At 44.2% G+C, this 19,630-nt stretch overlaps 1 protein-coding gene across 2 annotated transcripts in view; it reads right to left on the bottom strand.

Moving 5' to 3' along the window:
* CHTF18 (chromosome transmission fidelity factor 18) overlaps nucleotides 1-19,615 on the bottom strand; it is a 35,182-nt gene extending 15,567 nt beyond the window's left edge. Inside the window, exons 1-16 of one of the 2 annotated variants that reach the window (XM_069982143.1) lie at nucleotides 19,495-19,615; nucleotides 18,760-18,969; nucleotides 16,767-16,908; nucleotides 15,518-15,713; nucleotides 15,325-15,411; nucleotides 14,130-14,182; nucleotides 13,653-13,800; nucleotides 13,361-13,573; nucleotides 12,979-13,076; nucleotides 12,131-12,254; nucleotides 11,082-11,224; nucleotides 10,256-10,349; nucleotides 9,259-9,357; nucleotides 7,654-7,784; nucleotides 7,196-7,364; nucleotides 6,597-6,821 (exon numbers count right to left, since the gene is read on the bottom strand). In XM_069982143.1, the coding sequence (XP_069838244.1) occupies nucleotides 6,597-6,821; nucleotides 7,196-7,364; nucleotides 7,654-7,784; nucleotides 9,259-9,357; nucleotides 10,256-10,349; nucleotides 11,082-11,224; nucleotides 12,131-12,254; nucleotides 12,979-13,076; nucleotides 13,361-13,573; nucleotides 13,653-13,800; nucleotides 14,130-14,182; nucleotides 15,325-15,411; nucleotides 15,518-15,713; nucleotides 16,767-16,908; nucleotides 18,760-18,969; nucleotides 19,495-19,615 (2,253 nt within the window). The remainder of the gene's footprint in view (nucleotides 1-6,596; nucleotides 6,822-7,195; nucleotides 7,365-7,653; nucleotides 7,785-9,258; nucleotides 9,358-10,255; nucleotides 10,350-11,081; nucleotides 11,225-12,130; nucleotides 12,255-12,978; nucleotides 13,077-13,360; nucleotides 13,574-13,652; nucleotides 13,801-14,129; nucleotides 14,183-15,324; nucleotides 15,412-15,517; nucleotides 15,714-16,766; nucleotides 16,909-18,759; nucleotides 18,970-19,494) is intronic. The other variant, XM_069982144.1, reaches the window with a different exon arrangement.
* Between the last annotated feature and the right edge of the window lie 15 nt (nucleotides 19,616-19,630).

The following is a 19,630-nucleotide window of genomic DNA, read 5'->3' on the forward strand; positions in this document are numbered from 1 at the left end:
TTTATTTAGTAATACTGCAGTAAAGTGTCGCATTTCTCACACACAAATAAAACAAATGTCTAAATGTAATGCTCTGATACGGGCGGTCACGCAAAGCCGCAGTCATTCTTTGCAGCAACTCTCAATTATTTCATAACAACCTGAACTATGTGCCCTTTAGGTCCTTAAATACAACCACGATATGTGCAAGTCCTAATGGGTCCTAGTCGCAGTTAATAAGTCCAAGTAAATTACACCATATTCCATGTACTGGTGGTATTTCAGTGCCATCTACAGGTTAACTGGGGTAATGCAGACAGAAAATAGGATTAGTCTTACCGGTAAGACTGTTTCTTCGAACCTTCACGACGGCACCATAGGAGGATGGGTTATACCCTAGGGACAGGAAAAAGCACGAGAGGTTAAAAGCCCCTCCCTTTCCTCCCAGCACCAGTGCCTTTATAACAACCAATAGCACCACGTGAGTATCATATTAACATACAATACTAGGGAGGGATACTGGTGCCGTCGTGAAGGTTCGAAGAAACAGTCTTACCGGTAAGACTAATCCTATTTTCTCTCCTCACCTTCACGACGGCACCATAGGAGCAATACCAACCATTACTCTTAGGGGGGGACCACAGCCTGTAGCACCTTCCTGCCGAAGGACAGATCTTCCCTTGACTGCAGAAGTAGTCTATAGTGTCTTGAAAATGTGTGGGGGGACGACCATGTCGCGGCCCTGCAGATCTGTTCCAGAGAGGCCGAAGCCCTTTCGGCCCATGATGTGGACATCGCTCTAGTAGAATGAGCTCTTATATTAATGGGAGAAGGTAGGTCTTGAGCTTTATAGGCTTCTGTTATTGAGTCTTTTATCCATCGGGCGATGGTACTTTTTGAGACTTTTTTCCCTTTGTTTTTTCCCTGGAACTGGATGAATAGATTTTGATCAGTTCGCCAGGGAGCCGTAGTTTCCATATACTGTAGGACTGCTCTTCTAACGTCTAGAGTATGGAATTTTTCTTCTAATGAATTTTTGGGATTTGGACAGAATGATGGAAGGATAATGTCCTGATTCTTATGAAACTCTGTAACTACCTTAGGTAGAAAAGAAGGATCTGTTTTTAAGGTAATACAGTCTTCTGAGATAGTACAATATGGTTTACGGATAGTTAAGGCCTGGATTTCACTCACCCTCCTGGCTGAGCATATCGCGACCAAAAAGACTGTTTTGTATGAAAGAAGTCTTATATTAATGTCTGTTATGGGTTCAAAGGTAGGTTTTGTTAAGCCTTCTAAGACTATATTCAGGTCCCATGGCGGATGAATAGTCTGAGGTTTAGGATTAATTCTAGACGCAGCTCTTATAAACCTTTTGACCCATCTATGGTCAGCTAAATTTGTGTCATAGATTGCCGATAAGGCCGAAACCTGTACTTTAAGGGTGGCTGGTCTAAGGCCTTTAGACAGTCCCGCCTGTAAGAAGTCCAGGATTTGGGCTATGTTTGGTTCTGCCGGAATTGGTGGAGGAGATTTACACCAAGAGGAGAACACCTTCCAGACTTTTAGGTAGATGGAATTAGTTACCTTCTTTCTGCTTTTCATGAGGGTGGATATTACCTCCTCTGATAAGCCTCGGCTTCTTAATATTGTCTCTTCAGGATCCATGCAGACAACTGTAGTTTCTCTGGTTCTGGATGGAGAATCGGACCCTGAAAGAGAAGGTCGGTTACTTGTGGAAGTAGGACTGGCTCCTCCACTGCTAGTGTCTTGAGGAGGCCAAACCAGCTCCTTTTCGGCCAGTATGGAGCTATCAGAATAACCTTTATTCCCTGATCCCTGATCTTCTGGAGCACCTTTGGTATCAGTGGGATGGGAGGAAAGGCGTAAGCTATTTTTACCTTCCAATTTTGTGTCAGGGCATCTACTGCAGTAGGATGGTCTGATGGGTTCAGTGAGTAGAAGTTTGTCACCTTCTTGTTTTTTCTTGTGGCAAACAAATCTATCTCGGGTTTCCCCCAGCGTTCTACTAGTTGACGGAAGATCTGATCTTTGAGACACCATTCCCCTGGATGAACCTGGTGGCGACTGAGAAAGTCTGCCTGAGTATTTTCTGTCCCTTTCAGGTGGGTTGCTGAGAGAGACAGAAGATGAGACTCTGCCCAAGTGAATATTTGTTTTGAAACTGACCATAGGGGATTGTGTTTTGCACTGCCCTGGTGTCTTAAGTGAGCTACCGTGGTGACATTGTCCGATAGAACATGCACATGGGTGTCTTTTAAGGTGTTTTGAGCCGCCTGTAACGAATTCCTGACTGCCTTGAGTTCTTTGAGGTTTGAGGAGTCTTTTAAATCGTTTGTGTCCCAAATCCCCTGAAAGAATTGGGTCCCGACTTGGGCTCCCCAACCTGTCTGGCTTGCGTCTGTTTTTACTATTACCTTGGGTTGAGGGTTCCACTGTACCCCTTTTTGTAGATTCTTTCTTCCTTGCCACCAGCGAAGTGATTTTTTCGTCTTGGGGGTGAGGGAAAACTTTTTGTCTAATCCCGAAGGTTTTTTGTTCCAGGTCTTTAGAATCTGGGCCTGAAGTGATCGGGAATGGGCTTGACTCCAAGGCACCGCTGGGATGGATGAAGTCATTGAGCCTAGAACTGACATTGCCTCTCTCACAGACGTCAGTGAGCTGTTCTTTAGTCTCCTGATTTTTGTGAGGATCTTTTGTATTTTTTCCTCCGGAAGAAATGACGTCTGAAGGGTTGAATCTAGGAGGATTCCTAGAAACACTTTCCTGTGAGATGGTACCAGGTCGGATTTGTCGACGTTGATGATCCACCCTAGAGATGTTAGAAGGTTGCGAGTTGTCTCCAGATCTTGTATCAGCTTCTTTTGTGTGTCTGCTATGATGAGGAGATCGTCCAGGTAGGCCACGATATTTATTCCCTGGAGATGGAGAAAAGATATCACCTCTGACATCACGTTGGTGAAGATTCTTGGAGCCGAGGAGATCCCGAACGGGAGAGCTCTGAACTGATAGTGACGAACCTCTTTCCCTATGAGAATCGCAAACCTTAGATATTTTTGGGAATCCTGGTGTATTGGAAGATGATAGTAGGCGTCCTGGAGATCTATGGAGGCCATCAATGCCCTGGACGCTATTAGGGGTGTTGTCGTCTGTATTGATTCCATCTTGAACCTCTGATATTTGACATATTGGTTCAATGGTTTTAGGTTTATAATTAGACGGAAGGAGCCGTTGGTTTTTTTTTACTAGAAACAAGTTCGAGTAGTGACCCGCTCCTTTCTCCTTTGGTGGAACTAGGGAGATTACTTCCATACTGTGTAACTTCCTCACGCTTTTCACTAATTCTTTTTGTAGGGGATCTGAAGACTGACGTGAGATTGTAAATCTGTGTGGGGGAGGGTGAGTTAGTTCTATTCGGTAGCCCTCCCTGATGATATTTGTTACCCAGTTGTTGTTGGTAATATATGTCCACACATCTGAAAAGTCCTTCAGTCTTCCCCCTACCGGGCCGGTGTCACTGTTTGTCTTGGGAGGACTTGGGGTTGAAAAAAATATTTCTCCCTTTCCCTCCCTTGGAGTAACTCCAGCGGCCCCCTTTCCCTTTACCGCGGTAGTTGTCCTGAAACCTCGGTCTTTTGTACTGTTGTTTCTTTTGTGGGGGTTTCTCTTCTGGTAAGGCCTTCTTTTTATCTGCCGACTTTTCTATAATTTTATCCAGATGTGTTCCGAACACATATTGACCTTCAAATGGTATACCGCACAGATTTGATTTGGCGGTATTATCTCCGGTCCAATTTTTTAACCAAAGCGCCCGGCGGGCAGCATTGGTTAGTGCGCCATCCTTAGCTGCGAATCGGATGGATTCTGCTGTGGCGTCAGCTAAAAATGCAGTGGCATCTTTTAGTAGGGGTAGGGAGTCCACTATTTGTTGTCTCGGACATTTATCATTTAAATGGCCTTCTAGCTGTTCTACCCAAACATGGAGGGCCCTGGCAACGCAGGTGGCAGCAACGTTATTTTTTAATGAGTACGATACTGTTTCCCAGGATTTTTTTAAGAGGCTTTCCGCTTTACGGTCCATGGGATCCTTGAGCTGAGAGGAATTCTCAAAGGGCAATAAGGATTTTTTTGTGGTCTTGGCTACCTGTGCGTCTATTTTAGGAATATCTCCCCACTTAGACGTATCTTCTTCCCCGAAGGGTAACCGTCTTCTAATTTCGCTGGGCACCTGTAACCTCTTTTCTGGTTCTGCCCACTCATCAGTGATCAACTGTTGTAATGTGTCATGGACTGGAAAAACCAATTTCTGCTTGGCTTTCAGTCCCTGAAACATCTTATCTTTAGGGGCTACCTGCTCCTGAACTTGTTCTACACTCAGGGCATCTCTGACCGCTTTGAGTAGGGCAGAGGTGTGTTCTGAGGGAAAGAAGTACTTCCTTATTTCTTCTTTCTGTTCAGTCTCATTATCGCTCATTTCTATTGATTCCTGAATCTGACCAGATTCATCAGAAGACGCGGATGAGTGTCTCCTACGTTTCCTGGATAATGTAGTTTCTTCTGAAGCTGCTACAGAAGCAGAATAACTTGACATGATATCTACCGGTGCATCATTGGATACTACCTGATGGACCGGGGAGACCTGAGGAGGGTTTAGGTCTAATGGAGCAGGAGGAGGGGTAGGTGGAGGTAGCGGCAGAGGAGGAGGAGGGAGTCTAGTTATAGATGTAGCAATCTCCTCCTTCATCATTTTCCTGATATCTTCCAGGAATGATGATCTGTCTTCCTTTATGATTTCCCCAATGCAAGATGGGCAGATGTTTTTCTTGCAACTGGATGACAATTTTGCATTGCAGTTCCCACATCTCCTCTCTGGTGTTCTAGGTTTATCCTTCTTAGGATTAGATTCTTTAGTCTCCTAAGGAGGATAAGCAATATATATATACATCAGATTTAAGAAGATGATAACCCAATGTAAGCACCACCACACTGGCTGTATAGCCATAGCGAGTATATATATCTATATATGTATATATACCCATATGTATATACCCGTAATATATATCATAATTTCTCCTGCACCCATATACAGATTGAGAGTGGAGCAGATCCTCATGGTAATTTGTACTATCAATGTAATATATCACCCATAGTGGAAGACATGCACTGATTTCAGAGGAAAAAACCTGCAGAGTTTGCATGGGAAGCGTGCTGAATGCAGAGCTGCGCATGCGGAAGCGGCCGAAGCCGGTACACTACTCACAGTTACCGCCGTAGCAGTCTTGTCGGACGTGGAGGGATCCATCACCAACAGCGAGACGATCCGACCAGCTCGCGCTGAAGATTTAAACTGTGCGGTCCCGGAAGTGGAGCGCACGGCGTCTGACGTCATCTCCGGAGCGCCGGTCTTCCACGTCACACGCGGGCGACACAGCGTCCTGACGTCACCAGCAGCGTCCTACGTCACACGTAGGACGCCGCAGCCTCCGCGTCATGCGCCGAGCGCCGCGGCGTCCACGTCACAGGTGAGGCGACGCGGCCTTCCCACAGCCGGGATCCCGTCTGCCCATATCCACCGGTGGGGAGCGAAAAATTCGGGTCCCCCCCTTACTGCCGAGTACCTGGAGACAGTGCGAGGCTCCCCCGGGAAACGACGGAACTGCTCCTCCCTACGGCTGGCCGTCTGTTTGGGAGGAAGGAAGCCTAGGCCTCGATCGATCCCACGGCCATGGTAAGTCTTTTTTCTTCTTAGAGGGGATCTCTCCTCGCCTTCACGCGGATCCCCTCCCTCTCGTGCCTGCCCTAATGGGACAGGAAAAAGCACTGGTGCTGGGAGGAAAGGGAGGGGCTTTTAACCTCTCGTGCTTTTTCCTGTCCCTAGGGTATAACCCATCCTCCTATGGTGCCGTCGTGAAGGTGAGGAGAGAAAAATAGCTAAAATGTAAGAGGTTCTTTACTATTAACTACATAGCAATGACCCCAAGCTCTGGCTCTGCAGCTGTTGCAAAACTACAATACGGAACGTACAGGAGCATGCTGGGAGTTGTAGTTATGCAACAGCTGGAAGACCATAGGATGGGGATCACCTATATAGTATTTCAGTTTCCACAGTATATAACAAACTTGCGGCTCCTTAGCTGTTGCAAAACTCCTCCCAGCATGGTCTGACAGTCTCCGGGCATGCTGGGAGACACACACATAAGGAGTCAACGATGTGATGTATGAACCTTCCCTTGTTGCTACTAGGAAACTGTCTATTTAGAATAATGGGTGTATAACTGTGTCTGGTCCTAGGTCTGGATGGAGTCATTAACCAGTTAAAGGGGTTTTCTAGAAAACATTATATATGTTGGCTGCAAGTATAAAGAAAACAAAGAAGCTATGCTTACCTCTCTACACTCCACTGGTTTCCCCCAGACACAATCCCGCCTCCACTTCAGAGGTGGACTCAGCTGAGGGGTGACAGCCCGCTCAGCCAATAACTGATCATGGGACTATGGAGACCAGTAGGACACTGGGGGATTGCAGAAAGGTAAGCTAAGGCTATAGCTTAGTGTTTTGTGTACTTTTTTCCCTTAAAGCAAGACTCTCGGACTTACCTCATAGTGGCTATTTGGATAAGCAATGCGAGGGACATTGGAAGCCGCAAAGAATAGATGGAAGGCGACCGGAAGGAATGGCAGGTATCTCATCAGCTGGAAGTTCTGTCCGTGCATTATCACCGTGTTTACTATGTCTGTGAATCCCAACCAATCCAAAGCGGAAACCACAGTGCCGAAACTGGACTCCTTCACTTTCATGTTTAAAAAGTTATCATATAATCCCTGAGGAAAGGAACTAGGGGTTAGGGGGTCATTTTCCAGAAACCGTAATGTACATTGTAAAAGCATTTGTTGTCTACGGTCAATACAAAAACATCTAAGGACATTCACCCAGGGATTCTCTTAAAGGGGTTTCCCAGCTTAAGAAAAACTGCAGGTGTGGACAGGTGTGGTGCAGTATCTTCAAGTATCTGTGTTTTCCAATCCCCTTTAACCCCTTAAATTCCCATAGACTTTGGTGAAGAATGAACATGTATTCTCTATCTTTGGAGGATGCATGTGAGGGGTGCAATCACTGGGACCCCCACTGATTGTGAGAATAGAGAGGTCCATATATAGGGTGATATATAGGAAAATCCCTTTAAATCTGCACTCACCATTGTCAGCTTTTCATACTCTCCTGTAGCTGTAGTCAGATGCAATATATGATGGAATCGTTGGGCCAAAGCACTTAATGGAGTTCTGCCCAATATATTGAGGGGGTCATTGCTGCCCCCAAGGAGCAGCTGAAGATCTGGGGTAGCAACATCTTGCCCAATGCGCTTTCTAGAGAAATAAAATCAGGCATTAAATAACTACTGACCTGTAAACCGTTAATAAAGGATCTTAAAGGGATATTGTCATGAAGTGATGTTGTATCACGGAGATGCTCTCACTTTATGATCAGTGGAGGACCAACCCGCCCTAAAACTAAAGGGGCCACAGTGCTGATCTAGGAACCATCAGTGATCTCGAGAAGCAAGGACCTACAGTATTGACCTTAGGATTGACCTCATTGATCATAAAGTGATGGCATGGCCTTGAGCCCCTTTAACAGGAATGTATGCATTCATACCTCTGGACTTTAGGAAGCTGGAAGATTTCCTGCCATACAGAGAACAAACCCTTGTTCTGATCCTTCAGCCCAATTTTCATGGTCTGGACTGTGCGCATGTTCAGTTCTTTCTTTCCTTTGCCATGCAGGAACTGAAAACGAACACAATAAATGGTTCAATGATCACCTGTGGCGGGACTAGGTGTATACTTCAGCTCCAGGTCATTACTTTATAGCATTAAGGATATATGTGCACAGCAAAGCTGTATAAGAGAGGCCTGGAAGGATACACTGCCAGTGTATGATGCAGCACTTCCAGCAGAGACCATCCTCATAATATAGTATGTATTACGCCACATTTGTCACAACAGTTTTTGTATTAGCACCTTTTTTGATTAAACATAAAACATGACATGGGGGTGGGGCATACCTGACATCATAAGGGTATTCTGGGAGAAGATGCAGGCATATATGCATAAGGAGTATATCCCCAATAAAATGTGTAAGGAAGGAAACATGCCATAAAAGCATGAGGTAAGTGTCATAACCACGGTATACACAATTGCGGAGGGGGTGATCCCTGATTCTGGGCGGCCCAGGGGTCATCCCCTAAATGTCGCTGATGCTGGCTCGGCACTTCATTACTATGGGCTCCAGCAGCACATTGTAATAAAGCATTGATCTCTATGAGAGATCAGTTTTAGTAGAAGTCTTAAAGTTACAGTGAAAATAAAAAAAGATTTTTAATTAAAAAAATCCCCCCCCTCACTTCCAATTTTAGAAATAAAAATAAGGGTGCGTTCACACCTACAGGATCCGCAGCAGATTTGATGGTGCAGATTTGATGCTGTGTTCAGTTATTTAAATGAAATCTGCTGCGGATCCGCAGCAGAAAATACGCTGCGGATCCAGTATGTGTGAACGTACCCTAAACATGTTTTCTATCGCTGCATGCAAATTCTCCCGACCTATTAAATTATCGCATTACTGATCTTGCACGGTAAATGGTGTAAGCGAAAAAAAAACACCAAATTGTAAAATCTCAGATTTTTGTCACATAAAATCTGAAAAAAATTAAAATAAATGTAAAAAAAGTCATAAAAAAAAGTCGCATATACATAAGGTATTGATAGAAAGTACAGATCACAGCGCATAAAAATGACACGCCACACAGCCCCATAGATCAAAAAATAAAAGCGTTATAAGGATCATTGTAATCATACCGTATTGAAGAACACAGATAACATGTCAGTTTTACCACAGGGTGAACAGCGTGAACATGAACCCCAACCCCCACCCCACTAAAATCAAAGAATTTTTTTCAATTTCACAACACAAATAATTTTTCTCTGGTTTTGCAGCATATTTTATAGAAAAATTAAGTCTGTCGTTCCAAGGTACAATTGGTGTCACATAAAATAAGGGCTCATGTGGGTCTTTAGGTGAAAAAATGCAAGTGCTATGGCTTTTTAAACACGAGGAGGACAAAAAAAAAAAGTGCAAAAACGAGAAGTGGCTGAGGAGGGAAGAGGATAATAAAGCTGCTAATATTTTAGGTATATTATGAGTTTTTCTAAAGGACATATCTCTACTTTTGTTCTCAAGGAGTATAATCTGGTCCCATACCTGCAGGGTATTAATACAGGACCGGATATCATTATCCGTCTTCTCACACAAAGCCATAAGCGCCCCGGTGTCTGCTTTCATGCCCTGTTTAAGAGTGATCTGCAAAACCAAACCATGGCATAAGGAAAAAAAAACCAAAACATATGAAACATAAAACAAAGTATAAAACGCTCATCAGACGTAACATTAAAGCCACCAGACTAATATTCCAACATCGACTTAAACAAGTCAATGCTTATGTGCTGCTGAATGAATCCCATCAATGGTAAATGTCATTGTCCCTAATCCATGGTATTCACGTCATCTGTAACTGGTTTTATTGTTATGGCTGATATCAGTGCATATTATCTCTAATTGATCATACTAGGTATACTAGGTAAGACTAGAAACTTTAAAGGGAATCTGTCACTAGGTTAATGCTGCCCTAAATGAGGACAGCATTAACTAGTGATATAAATGCTGAACAGATCGGTGTATTATTTACATCATTCTGTTCAGCCGTTCTCCTAATATGCAGGAGAATATGATTCTTGCCACACCCCTCTCCCCACCCTCCAGCTGCTGATTGACAGCTGACTGCCTATACACAGCATGGATAGATAACTGCCAATCAGCAGCTGGTGGGCGAAGATTCCTGCTTCTCATGAATATCCAGGACTACTGAGCTCATGCACATAATGGAGAGAACTATCTCAGAATCTGCTGCACAGAACAGTGTTCAGCTTCTCTGTCACTAGTTTAAGCTACCCTGAGATAGGACACCATAAACCTACGGACAGAGTCTCTGTAAGCATAGCTCATGCAGCAAAACACAGCAACATTTTAGGATGCGATTTAGTTAGTACAAATACTTCTCACTAGTTGTGAAACCCTGAAAACATTCCCATAGCCGACAAACACTGCAAATACTGGTTATGTCGCCTGGAAATATGTGCTGGGAGAGGTAAATGGAAATGAAGAGCAGGAGAAGCAAACCTGACAATTGATTTGCACTAACCTCATATAATCTTTGTACCAGCCTGGAGGGCAACGTCTGAGGGAAATTCAACATGAACGCTTGCTGCCTGAGAGGACGGAGAGCTGGCACATACCTGCACAGAGAGGAGAGGTCACAGACTGCTACAGGGAGCCATTCACACTACAAGCTGTCATAATAGGTCAGGAGCATTAAAGCCTCGGCTAACCATAACCTGGGATTTCCCCGCTGCTGAATAATTTACACTAAAGGGTGAAAATAAACAACTGAGAAGTATAAAACTGGTGCCAATTTGCTACTGCAAATTTGTGCAAAAGCCGCATCTTACCCACCCATGTGTACACTCCCTGACACCTAAAGTGCCAATGCTGCTTGAAAATACATTTGATAGGTCACAGGTTTTGATGAGTCGGGTTCTGAGTGTTTAGAGCTCCGTCGATTGCTAGAATGAGGAGGGTGAACTGCTCGACTTCTTGCTGCACAAAAGGGGCTCACAGGATGACCAAAACTTTTGACATGTCGATTTATTTTTTTAAAGTGACACTTTAAAAGGGATTGGGTAAATATTAGATATGTTTATCTATCCACAGAAAAAGTTATACAGGTTGCCTGCTAGGATGGTCTCAAGTACATGGGTCCCAAATGTGACCTGAGAATGGAGTCATACAGTGCTTGAAAGACCGGGACTCACAGCAAGCGCAATTTCCCCTCAAACCCCAGCAGTCAGACTCCAAGCAATGATTGAGATATATATATATATCTCTATCACCTTATCCTGTGGGTAGGTGATAACCCACTTTATTGCACTATGGACAGCTGTAAAGTAGTAATTGTAGAAAATACCAACTGGTCATTGCAGATGCAGATGATAGGCCTGAGCAACAGACCCCCCTCTTTCTTCTTCTTCTTGGTTGTGGCCGCCTCACTGCCACCATCTGCGTCCTTTCCATCTTTCCGGTTTACTAAACTTAGCAGCATATTGATGGAGATCTACAGAGTGAAAAGAAGTCAGCATGATTACATGCAGCCATTAATATAAGCCAGCCTTACAATCTCAGCCACGACTACTCTTGCTGACCAAGTAGACCACAACCAGATATGTGCAAGTTATAACCACAACTACTACTACTACATTATAATGCAGGGATGAGGAACCTTCGGCCCTCCAGCTGTTGCAAAACTACAATTCCCATCATGCCTGGACAGCTGAAGGCTTTCTAATGATAATCGATGGAACGGGATAGGAAGATTGGCACTATGGGAGCAGGCATTGCTCCTAACGGTGTTGTCAGATCAAAAAGCAAACTGCTAACTGCACTGGAATGGTGCAGAAGATGAAGGTAAGAGACACACCTTCCTCCTCGGCATCTCCTACTCAATAGGGGGGTTTTTAAGCAGGTTAGATTTGTCTAACCTGCTGATAGTTCCCCTTTAAGCTCCATTCACTTTAAAGCAATTAAGTTGCAAACAGAGGAGAAGAGCAGCGCAGTTTCTGAAAGAAAGCGGCCATGTTTTTATAAGGATGGATAACCTGTTGATAACTTTGTTTCCCAGTAGCAGAAAACTGTATACAATTGGCACACCATGCCCTATGTCAACCAGTAACTGGCTAAGATCCTGTGCGGTCAACAGAGGAAAAGTAAGGACAGCATCATCACCTGACCTGACCTAGTCTATCATTAAATTCAGCAGATTTTACTCCTCCTGGAAACATATAAATGAATAATTTGGCATAACCATTCCACAAACTGTGTAGGGAAAAAACTTATTACCCAAGGGGATCAGCAGCCATGTACTTGTACATGCAGGAGCTGCTCAGTGCAGAAAAGGTGCCTCATCGCTGGTATTCTACAGGAGCTTACAGGCAAGTAATAACCGTAAGATTCTGTCACTTACCGTGGGTGCACCATCAATTTCATCAATCACTAAACAGTTCGGTCGCTCGTCCAGTCCCAGCACAGATTTCATTTGTGTCGCGGCTTCGATTCGCGTTCTGAAAACCTCTGGACTGCGGTCGTCACTAGAATGGTGTTACAGAGGTTTTTATTAAACATTTAAATCACAGACTGAACAAACTAAGAAACAACCAGGAGGACTTGCCCGACCTAATTGCTACGTATAGTCTTGAGTCCTCGCCCGGACATGAGATCTGGGCGACGTGGTCTGCCTGGGCCCGCGGTGGGGGTCGTCGCAACCTCTGTACACCCTATCCTATCCCTTCTTGACCTGTCCCTGTGTCCTCCCTGCTTCTCTCCCCTCTTTGCTCTCTTTTTCCCTCCCCTTCTCGTTATTCTTACTTCTCTTTATTCTTTCTTTCCTTTTTTTTTTTTTTTTCTTGTTATTTCTTAGTGTTTTCCTCCCTCCCTCAACGCTTCGGCGTGGGTGGAGGCGGGCTCCTATGTAGGGAGCCTACAGTACTATTTTCAAAAAATTTATAGAGGTTGTGGAGGGGGGGGCTCAGCCACCGGCCTCATCTCTTTACATTGGCTAATGGGCTGTATTGCTTGAGTCTATGTCATGTTAATACCATTTCTCCTTTGTTCTGATTCTTCGTTAACTATTATTAAGTTGTCAGATTTACGCGACAGATGTTGCTCACTGCCGTGTCTCATGTGTCTGTGACGGGAGACGGGTGTGTGTGTCTGTTTTTTCCTTGCCTACGACTTCAAAATAAAGAATTTAAAAAAATAAAAAAAAGAAACAACCAGGACGCCCGGCTACAGACGCAATACATGCACACTCACCTGGCGTTCATTTCCACCACATTGTATCCAGCATGTCTTGCTATTATATGGGCTAGTGTAGTCTTCCCTAGACCAGGTGGACCACAGAGCAAAGCAACCTAAAATATGTGTAAGAAATATCTTAAAAAGCAAAAAAAAATTATATATATATATTATATATATTTATATATACACACACACATACAACAAATGCAATGGCAAGTGATGGTTGATGAGAATTCTGGCACAGATTGTGCACTACAAACTGGTGCTTTGGTGATTTCTGATTGTGCAACTAAAAAACACTGTTGCATGACACGGCACAGCGACTTATGAAAGCACAAGAAATCCACAATTTAAGTGACGTACCTATGATAGATTCCTAGCCGTGTTCTTCACCTACCTTGTTCTTGGGTCTATTGTACTGATCTAGTTCTGCCTCGAGAATCTCTTCAGTGATCTGGGCTTTGCTCTTCCACTTTCCGGTCGGCTCCTTCTGGAACTTGTTGTTCCCTCTCTGATCTGGGATTGCTTTGGGCTTTTTCACTGTCTTTTCTTTACCGAACACAACAGTGTCCCACAGCTTCAGCCACTTCAGGAGGCAGCGATTCGTATACTAAATGAAGGAGAGTGGACCTTAGCATGGCGCTAGGAGGATTATACATCCTATAAACATATGGAGGTCTTATACTCACATCATCGCTGAGCAGCTCCGTATAAAATCTTGGGGTGTACCTGTCAACCCAGAGGCTATGGGAGGCCGAATCTTCACCCTCCTCTTCGGTTTCTGCAGAGGGGAGCTCTAAAGTCTCATTTTCCATTTCTTCAAATTCATTCATCTGACTGTTAACACAATAAGTAAATGAAGTTTCCACATTCACATAACAGAGGTAGAATTGGCTGCGCAAAACTGAGGCGTCTGAATGACAATCTCAGTCACATTTCTGCTTCCAGTTCATAAACAATGAGCCCAGACTGGATTGTATCCAGCAGTAAAATATGCAGTTGTGTAAGCTGTTTGTGGATATACTACGAAATTGTGGTTTAGTGTAATTTTATTTTCTGTACGTTAGGATGCTCCGTATGGATCTGTTACATGTAACCTCTATGTACCAAGGTAGAAGTAAATAACCTAGTGGATCTTGCTCCATGACTAAGCCTAGGTACATTACCTGTTCAGCATATCTGTAAGGCGTTGTGATTCTTCTAACACCTGTCTCCGTCGCTAAAAGACAAAAAGAATGCATCAATCTACAAATCACTGTACCAAACAATACCCTGTCAATAGCTAAATTGGCAACTGTACTGATCCTGAGTTACATCCTGTATTATACTCCAGAGCTGCACTCACTAATCTGCTGGTGAGGTCACTGTGTACATAACCACAGTAAGAAGAGAAGGAGCGCACTCACCCCGTTCTCTTCTTACTATGGTTGTTATGGCATGATCTATGGCTATTGTGAGCAGCACCACGACCCCCTGATCCACCATGCCAGTTCTGTCTATACTTCACATTCCCACTTCACTAAAGTGCATCTGTGCAGGCGCTGTGACTTTCTTTTGTTGGATCACTGTGTACATACATTACTTATCCTATACTGATCCGGATTTACATCCTGTATTATACTCCAGAGCTGCACTCACTATTCTGCTGGTGGGGTCACTGTGTACATACATTACATTACTTATCCTGTACTGATCCTGAGTTACATCCTGTATTATAATCCAGAGCTGCACTCACTATTCTGCTGGTGAGGTCACTGTGTACATACATTACATTACTGATCCTGAGTTACATCCTGTATTATACTCCAGAGCTGCACTCACTATTCCGCTGGTGGGGTCACTGTGTACATACATTACATTACTGATCCTGTACTGATCCTCAGTTACATCCTGTATTATACTCCAGAGCTGCACTCACTATTCTGTAAACCGAGGGGAGAAAGAGCAGGCACTACGGCTTTCAGGCCCCGCAGACACAGCACCACTAAGTTACATTGTGAGCCAGTTGAAGCGCACAGGCGCGAAATGTTCGTTGCTCCTTCTGTGGAACGCACCTGCACATGTTGTTATCATCTTCCTGAAATAAAGCATCTACTTCGCCGATTCGGTGAGTGCAGTGGATTTCTCTATTGGACTATTTGATTAGCACTCACTATTCTGCTGGTGAGGTCACTGTGTACATACATTACATTAGTGATCCTGAGTTACATTCTGTATTATACTCCAGAACTGTACTCACTATTCTGCTGGTGGGGTCCCAGCGTACATACATTACATTACTGATCCTGAGCAATATCCCGCATTATTCTATAGAAATTTTCTTTAAGCTTTATAGCTAACATACATCTTCACACCCATTACCTCATCAGCCACTTGCTCCTTTAAATATGAGATGGGGACCCCCAGAAGATTAAGCTGCTGGTCTCCCCTCCAGGTGAGGCCTCTGATCTTGTAAATGTAAGAAAAAAATTAAAAAAACCTTTAATATCAAAATAAAATATCTTGTTAAAAACATGTTAATCAGTTTATTATACCCAGCAGGATGATGTCTCACCTGAGCCCCGGTCCCATCCTGATCTTCCTTCAATGTCATGTACACCCGTGTGCCGTCACTAGAAGTCACGTTGATGTAGTCCTCCAGCACCGGCGGCCGCTTCAGCACCCGCTTCTCTACGGCTTCAGATGGGGAGCCCTGCAGAGGAGCCATATCACTAACATCAAGAGCATCGCAGCTCAGAAACTTCAGATTTCTGTGAAGGAGAGAGAGTCCTCAGGATTTATTTTTTTTAAATCTCAGTTTATTAATTTTTTCAAATAGAAATATAACATGGCGCACAATGGAGCGCCAACATAAACATGGCACATCAAACAGAAGAGAGCGCCACCGGCCTGAAATGGAAACTTCAAACAAAAAAAGAAAAAAAGGTGAGAAACTAAAGGTAGAGAGGAAAGAGAAGAAGAGAAAGGAAACTTCACTGGTCTGAGTAGTACCAGGTTCAGGAGAAGCAGGTGTTTTGGCTGTACAACTGGGCCGTGCGGTCTTTCATTTGCCAGGTGTCTTAAAGGGGTACTCCGGAAAAGAAAATCTTTTTCTTTCAAATTAACTGGTTTCAGAACATTATATAGAATTGTAATTTACTTCTATTAAAAAATCTCAAGTCTTCCAGTACTTATCAGCTGCTGTATGTCCTGCAGGAAGTGGTGTTCTCTTTCCAGTCTAAAACAGTGCTCTCTGCTGTCACCTCTGTCCATTTCAGGAACTGTCCAGAGCAGCAGAGGTTTTCTATGGGGATTTGCTACTGCACTGGACAGTTCCTGACATGGACAGAGGTGGCAGCAGAGAGCACTGTGTCAGACTGGAGAAAAGACACGACTTCCTGCAGGACATACAGTGGCTAATAAGTATGGGAAGACTGGGGATTTTATAAGATGTAAATTCCAAATATATATTACTTTGATTAGAAAGAAAACAATTTTCACCAAAGTAGCCCATTAAATCTTGGGCAACCATATGGATAGAGGCAGAGGCAGTGTTAACCAGATGGCGCACCACAGAGTGTCAGAATGTTTAAAATGGGATGTCTCAGATGTGGAGGAAGAAGAACACTAGCGAAAGGGGTACCTGGTGATCTATGAAGGTGGAGGCTAGCCTTAGGAATTCTTACTAGCCAAGTCCACTCTATAGTCCAGGCATGATCGGAATTGTAGTTTTGCAACAGCTGGAGGGCTGCAGTTTGACACCTCTTCAAAAAGGTAATCTTACAGAAGGAACGACCCCCCTCAAAGCAGAGCACCCCTCATACCTGTCCTTCCTCTTCTGTGTGGGATCGGGTGATGGCGGAGGAGTGATGTCATCACTTACTGCCGGGCTTATTGCAGAGTGGTCTGTAATACCAAAGTCCAGCTTCTTCACAGCCTCCATTTTTGGCCGCTTAGCTTTAGGAGCTAAAAAAAAAAAAAAAAGTAAAACATTTGTAAGTATATTCCCAGATAAAAGTTCTCTAACTTTCTATCCCTGCTTTCTGTCAGTGAAAGCAGACGATTTTTGCTTATTCCCCACAAGTGTCAAACCTGTGCAGGCCTAACGCTTCACAGCTCAGGGTTTGCTTCAACTGTATCGAGCTAGACTATCCTTGAGTCATTACCATTCCCTGTACTGACACACTGTGTGTTGCTGAGGCGTTTGGCTCACAGATTTGTCTAGAGTGGATACAAAATGGTAGTTTTACACCTTGAATTAATCCTAAAAAAAAAGTGTGAGAATATAATGGGAGATTTATTAAACATGGTGTAAAGTGAAGTCAGATTCCACTTTTCATTCCTCACAGACTCTTTGGAAAATGAAAGGTGGAATCTGATTGGTTGCTAGGGGCAACTGAGCCAGTTTCACTTTACACCATGTTTGATAAATCTTGACTATAGTCTTAGCCCCCCCCTTCAAATTTCCAGACCCACAGAATTTATGGTTTTTCTTGAAGGGTGTCTGTGCCAGAAAATAGCTTCGGAAAATATACGATATGACCTATTATTGTCCAGAATTCCCGCAGAAATGCCCCATAGAATCCTATGGGGTCATCCAGAATTCCGAACAACTCCAGATACCTATGCGGAATCTGTACGGAATTCCTGATGCAGAGCATGGCTGCCACCGGCCCTTTAACTGTACATGCTCCTTACCAGTAGCCTATACTGTTAGTAGTGAGTCTGTGACTGACCAGCACCAATGGCTGCCGACCTTGTCACAGAGGCAGCATTATTCCTCCCCTTAGTGTTGCAGTGCACATGTGATGCCACTCGTGTAAGAAGCAGGAGGAGGACACCACTGCAGCAGATGACTGATTTTTTTTTTTCCCTTTTCCGTTTTTATGATTGTTTCCTGAAGCCTCGTAAAAGGCCTCAGGATCAGGGTTTCCTGGCCAAGAAAACGGCCTGGGCGTGTGAAGGGAGCCTTACAATGGAAGAATGTGTTGACCTTTAAAGCATTATCTGCGATTTAAAAAAAAAAAAAAACTTTTGAGGTCACAGGAGTCAGAGTTTTGACCAGTCAGGGTCTCACTGCTAAAACCCTCAGCAAGAAGGGTCAGGGAAAAGCATGTGGTAGCGTGCTTTATTTCCCTGCTGTCAATCATCTCCATCCAGGGCCCCCATAAACTCAGCAGAGAGACCCGGACCGATCAAAGAGTTTCCCGTCACGCATGAAAAGTTTTATAGTGAATATGTCAAATTTTTTTTTTTTTTTTGCAGCAATCAATAGTACAGGCGATTTTAAGAAACTTTGTAATTGGGTTTATTAGCCGAAAAATACATTTTTATCATGAGAAAGCAGTTTGAAGCTCTCCCCCCTGTCTTCATGGTTCTCTATGGAGAGGGGAGGGGTGGAGGGAGATGAGGCATCAACACAGGACAACAAAGAGTTAATTTACAGCTACATCACCGGGCTATCTCCTCTAAAGTCAGCACTGACCTCTGAATACCGGCTTTCATTCAGCTCCCACTGTGTAATCCTTTGTTCTCTGCTGGTGACTAATCACCCTCCTCCATAGAACAAACAGGATCCGACTGATGTAAAAGTTGATATTTCCTGATAATGAGCAGTGAATGAGAGAGAGGAGGAGGGGGGGGGACCTGGGGAAAGTCTTTTTGAATGCAGATAATGGCATATTTGCCTAATAAACCCAATTACAACGTTTCTTAAAATCGCCTGGACTATTGATCTCTGGAAAAAAATAAAATAAAAAAAATACGACAGTGACGCTTTAAATAAAAGTTGCCATTTATAGGAATAGTGAGACATACTGAGGGGCGGCTCGTAGAAGCTGTCAGACAGCTCGTCCTCATCTGACAGGCGCAGGAAGGCGGCATCCCTCTTCTTAGACCCCCCGGCTGTAAGGCTGCCATTAGTGCTGTGACTGGGCTTCCCGTGGTCGGCAGAGGTGATCGCCTCTTCAAACGACAACTTGTTGCGGAGCTGGGACGTCTTTGGCACGGATCGGGAAGGTACGTCATCTGTCAACGATAGAAAATAATGTTAGACATACAGATACTCTCAATAGATCAGGAATGGGGAACCTTGGCTCTCCAGCTGTTGCAAAACTACAACTCCCATCATGCTTGGACTGCCAAAGCTTTAGCTATCCAGGCATGATGGGAGTTGTAGTTTTGCAACAGCTGGAGAGCCAAGGTTCCCTGCACTAGTGTACATAGACTCTACAATGTCCTACCTGCAACTCTCCAGCTGTTGCAGAACTACAACTCCCAGAATGCCCTGACATGACTGGCCTTGTAGCTTGGCAGCAGTTAGACCCGGCAGGGTATGATGGGAGTTGTAGTTCTGGTACAATGTATCAGCAGGACTAGCTCTATACAGGATCCCAGCCTCTGAATATAATGAGAGCTCCCATTCACTGACAGGCAGCAGAGATCCTGAACCTGCTCAAAAAGTCAATTGAAGCATTTCAGAATTCAATGACCAAGCTTTATTTATACAAGACCTCACACATTCAGGACAACGGGCAGGGGCGTCCTCCTCACCTTCTATCTCGGCCAGAACCTCCAGCTCGGATTCGAACTGCGCCTCATAGTCATCCTCTATGCCGTACAGATCATACTCGTCCATGTCTGCCTCACACACTGCCACATTCCCGCCAAACATTCACTTCCGGGTGAG

This window comes from Dendropsophus ebraccatus, chromosome 9 (genome assembly GCF_027789765.1).
Source record: "Dendropsophus ebraccatus isolate aDenEbr1 chromosome 9, aDenEbr1.pat, whole genome shotgun sequence".
NCBI lineage: Eukaryota > Metazoa > Chordata > Amphibia > Anura > Hylidae > Dendropsophus > Dendropsophus ebraccatus.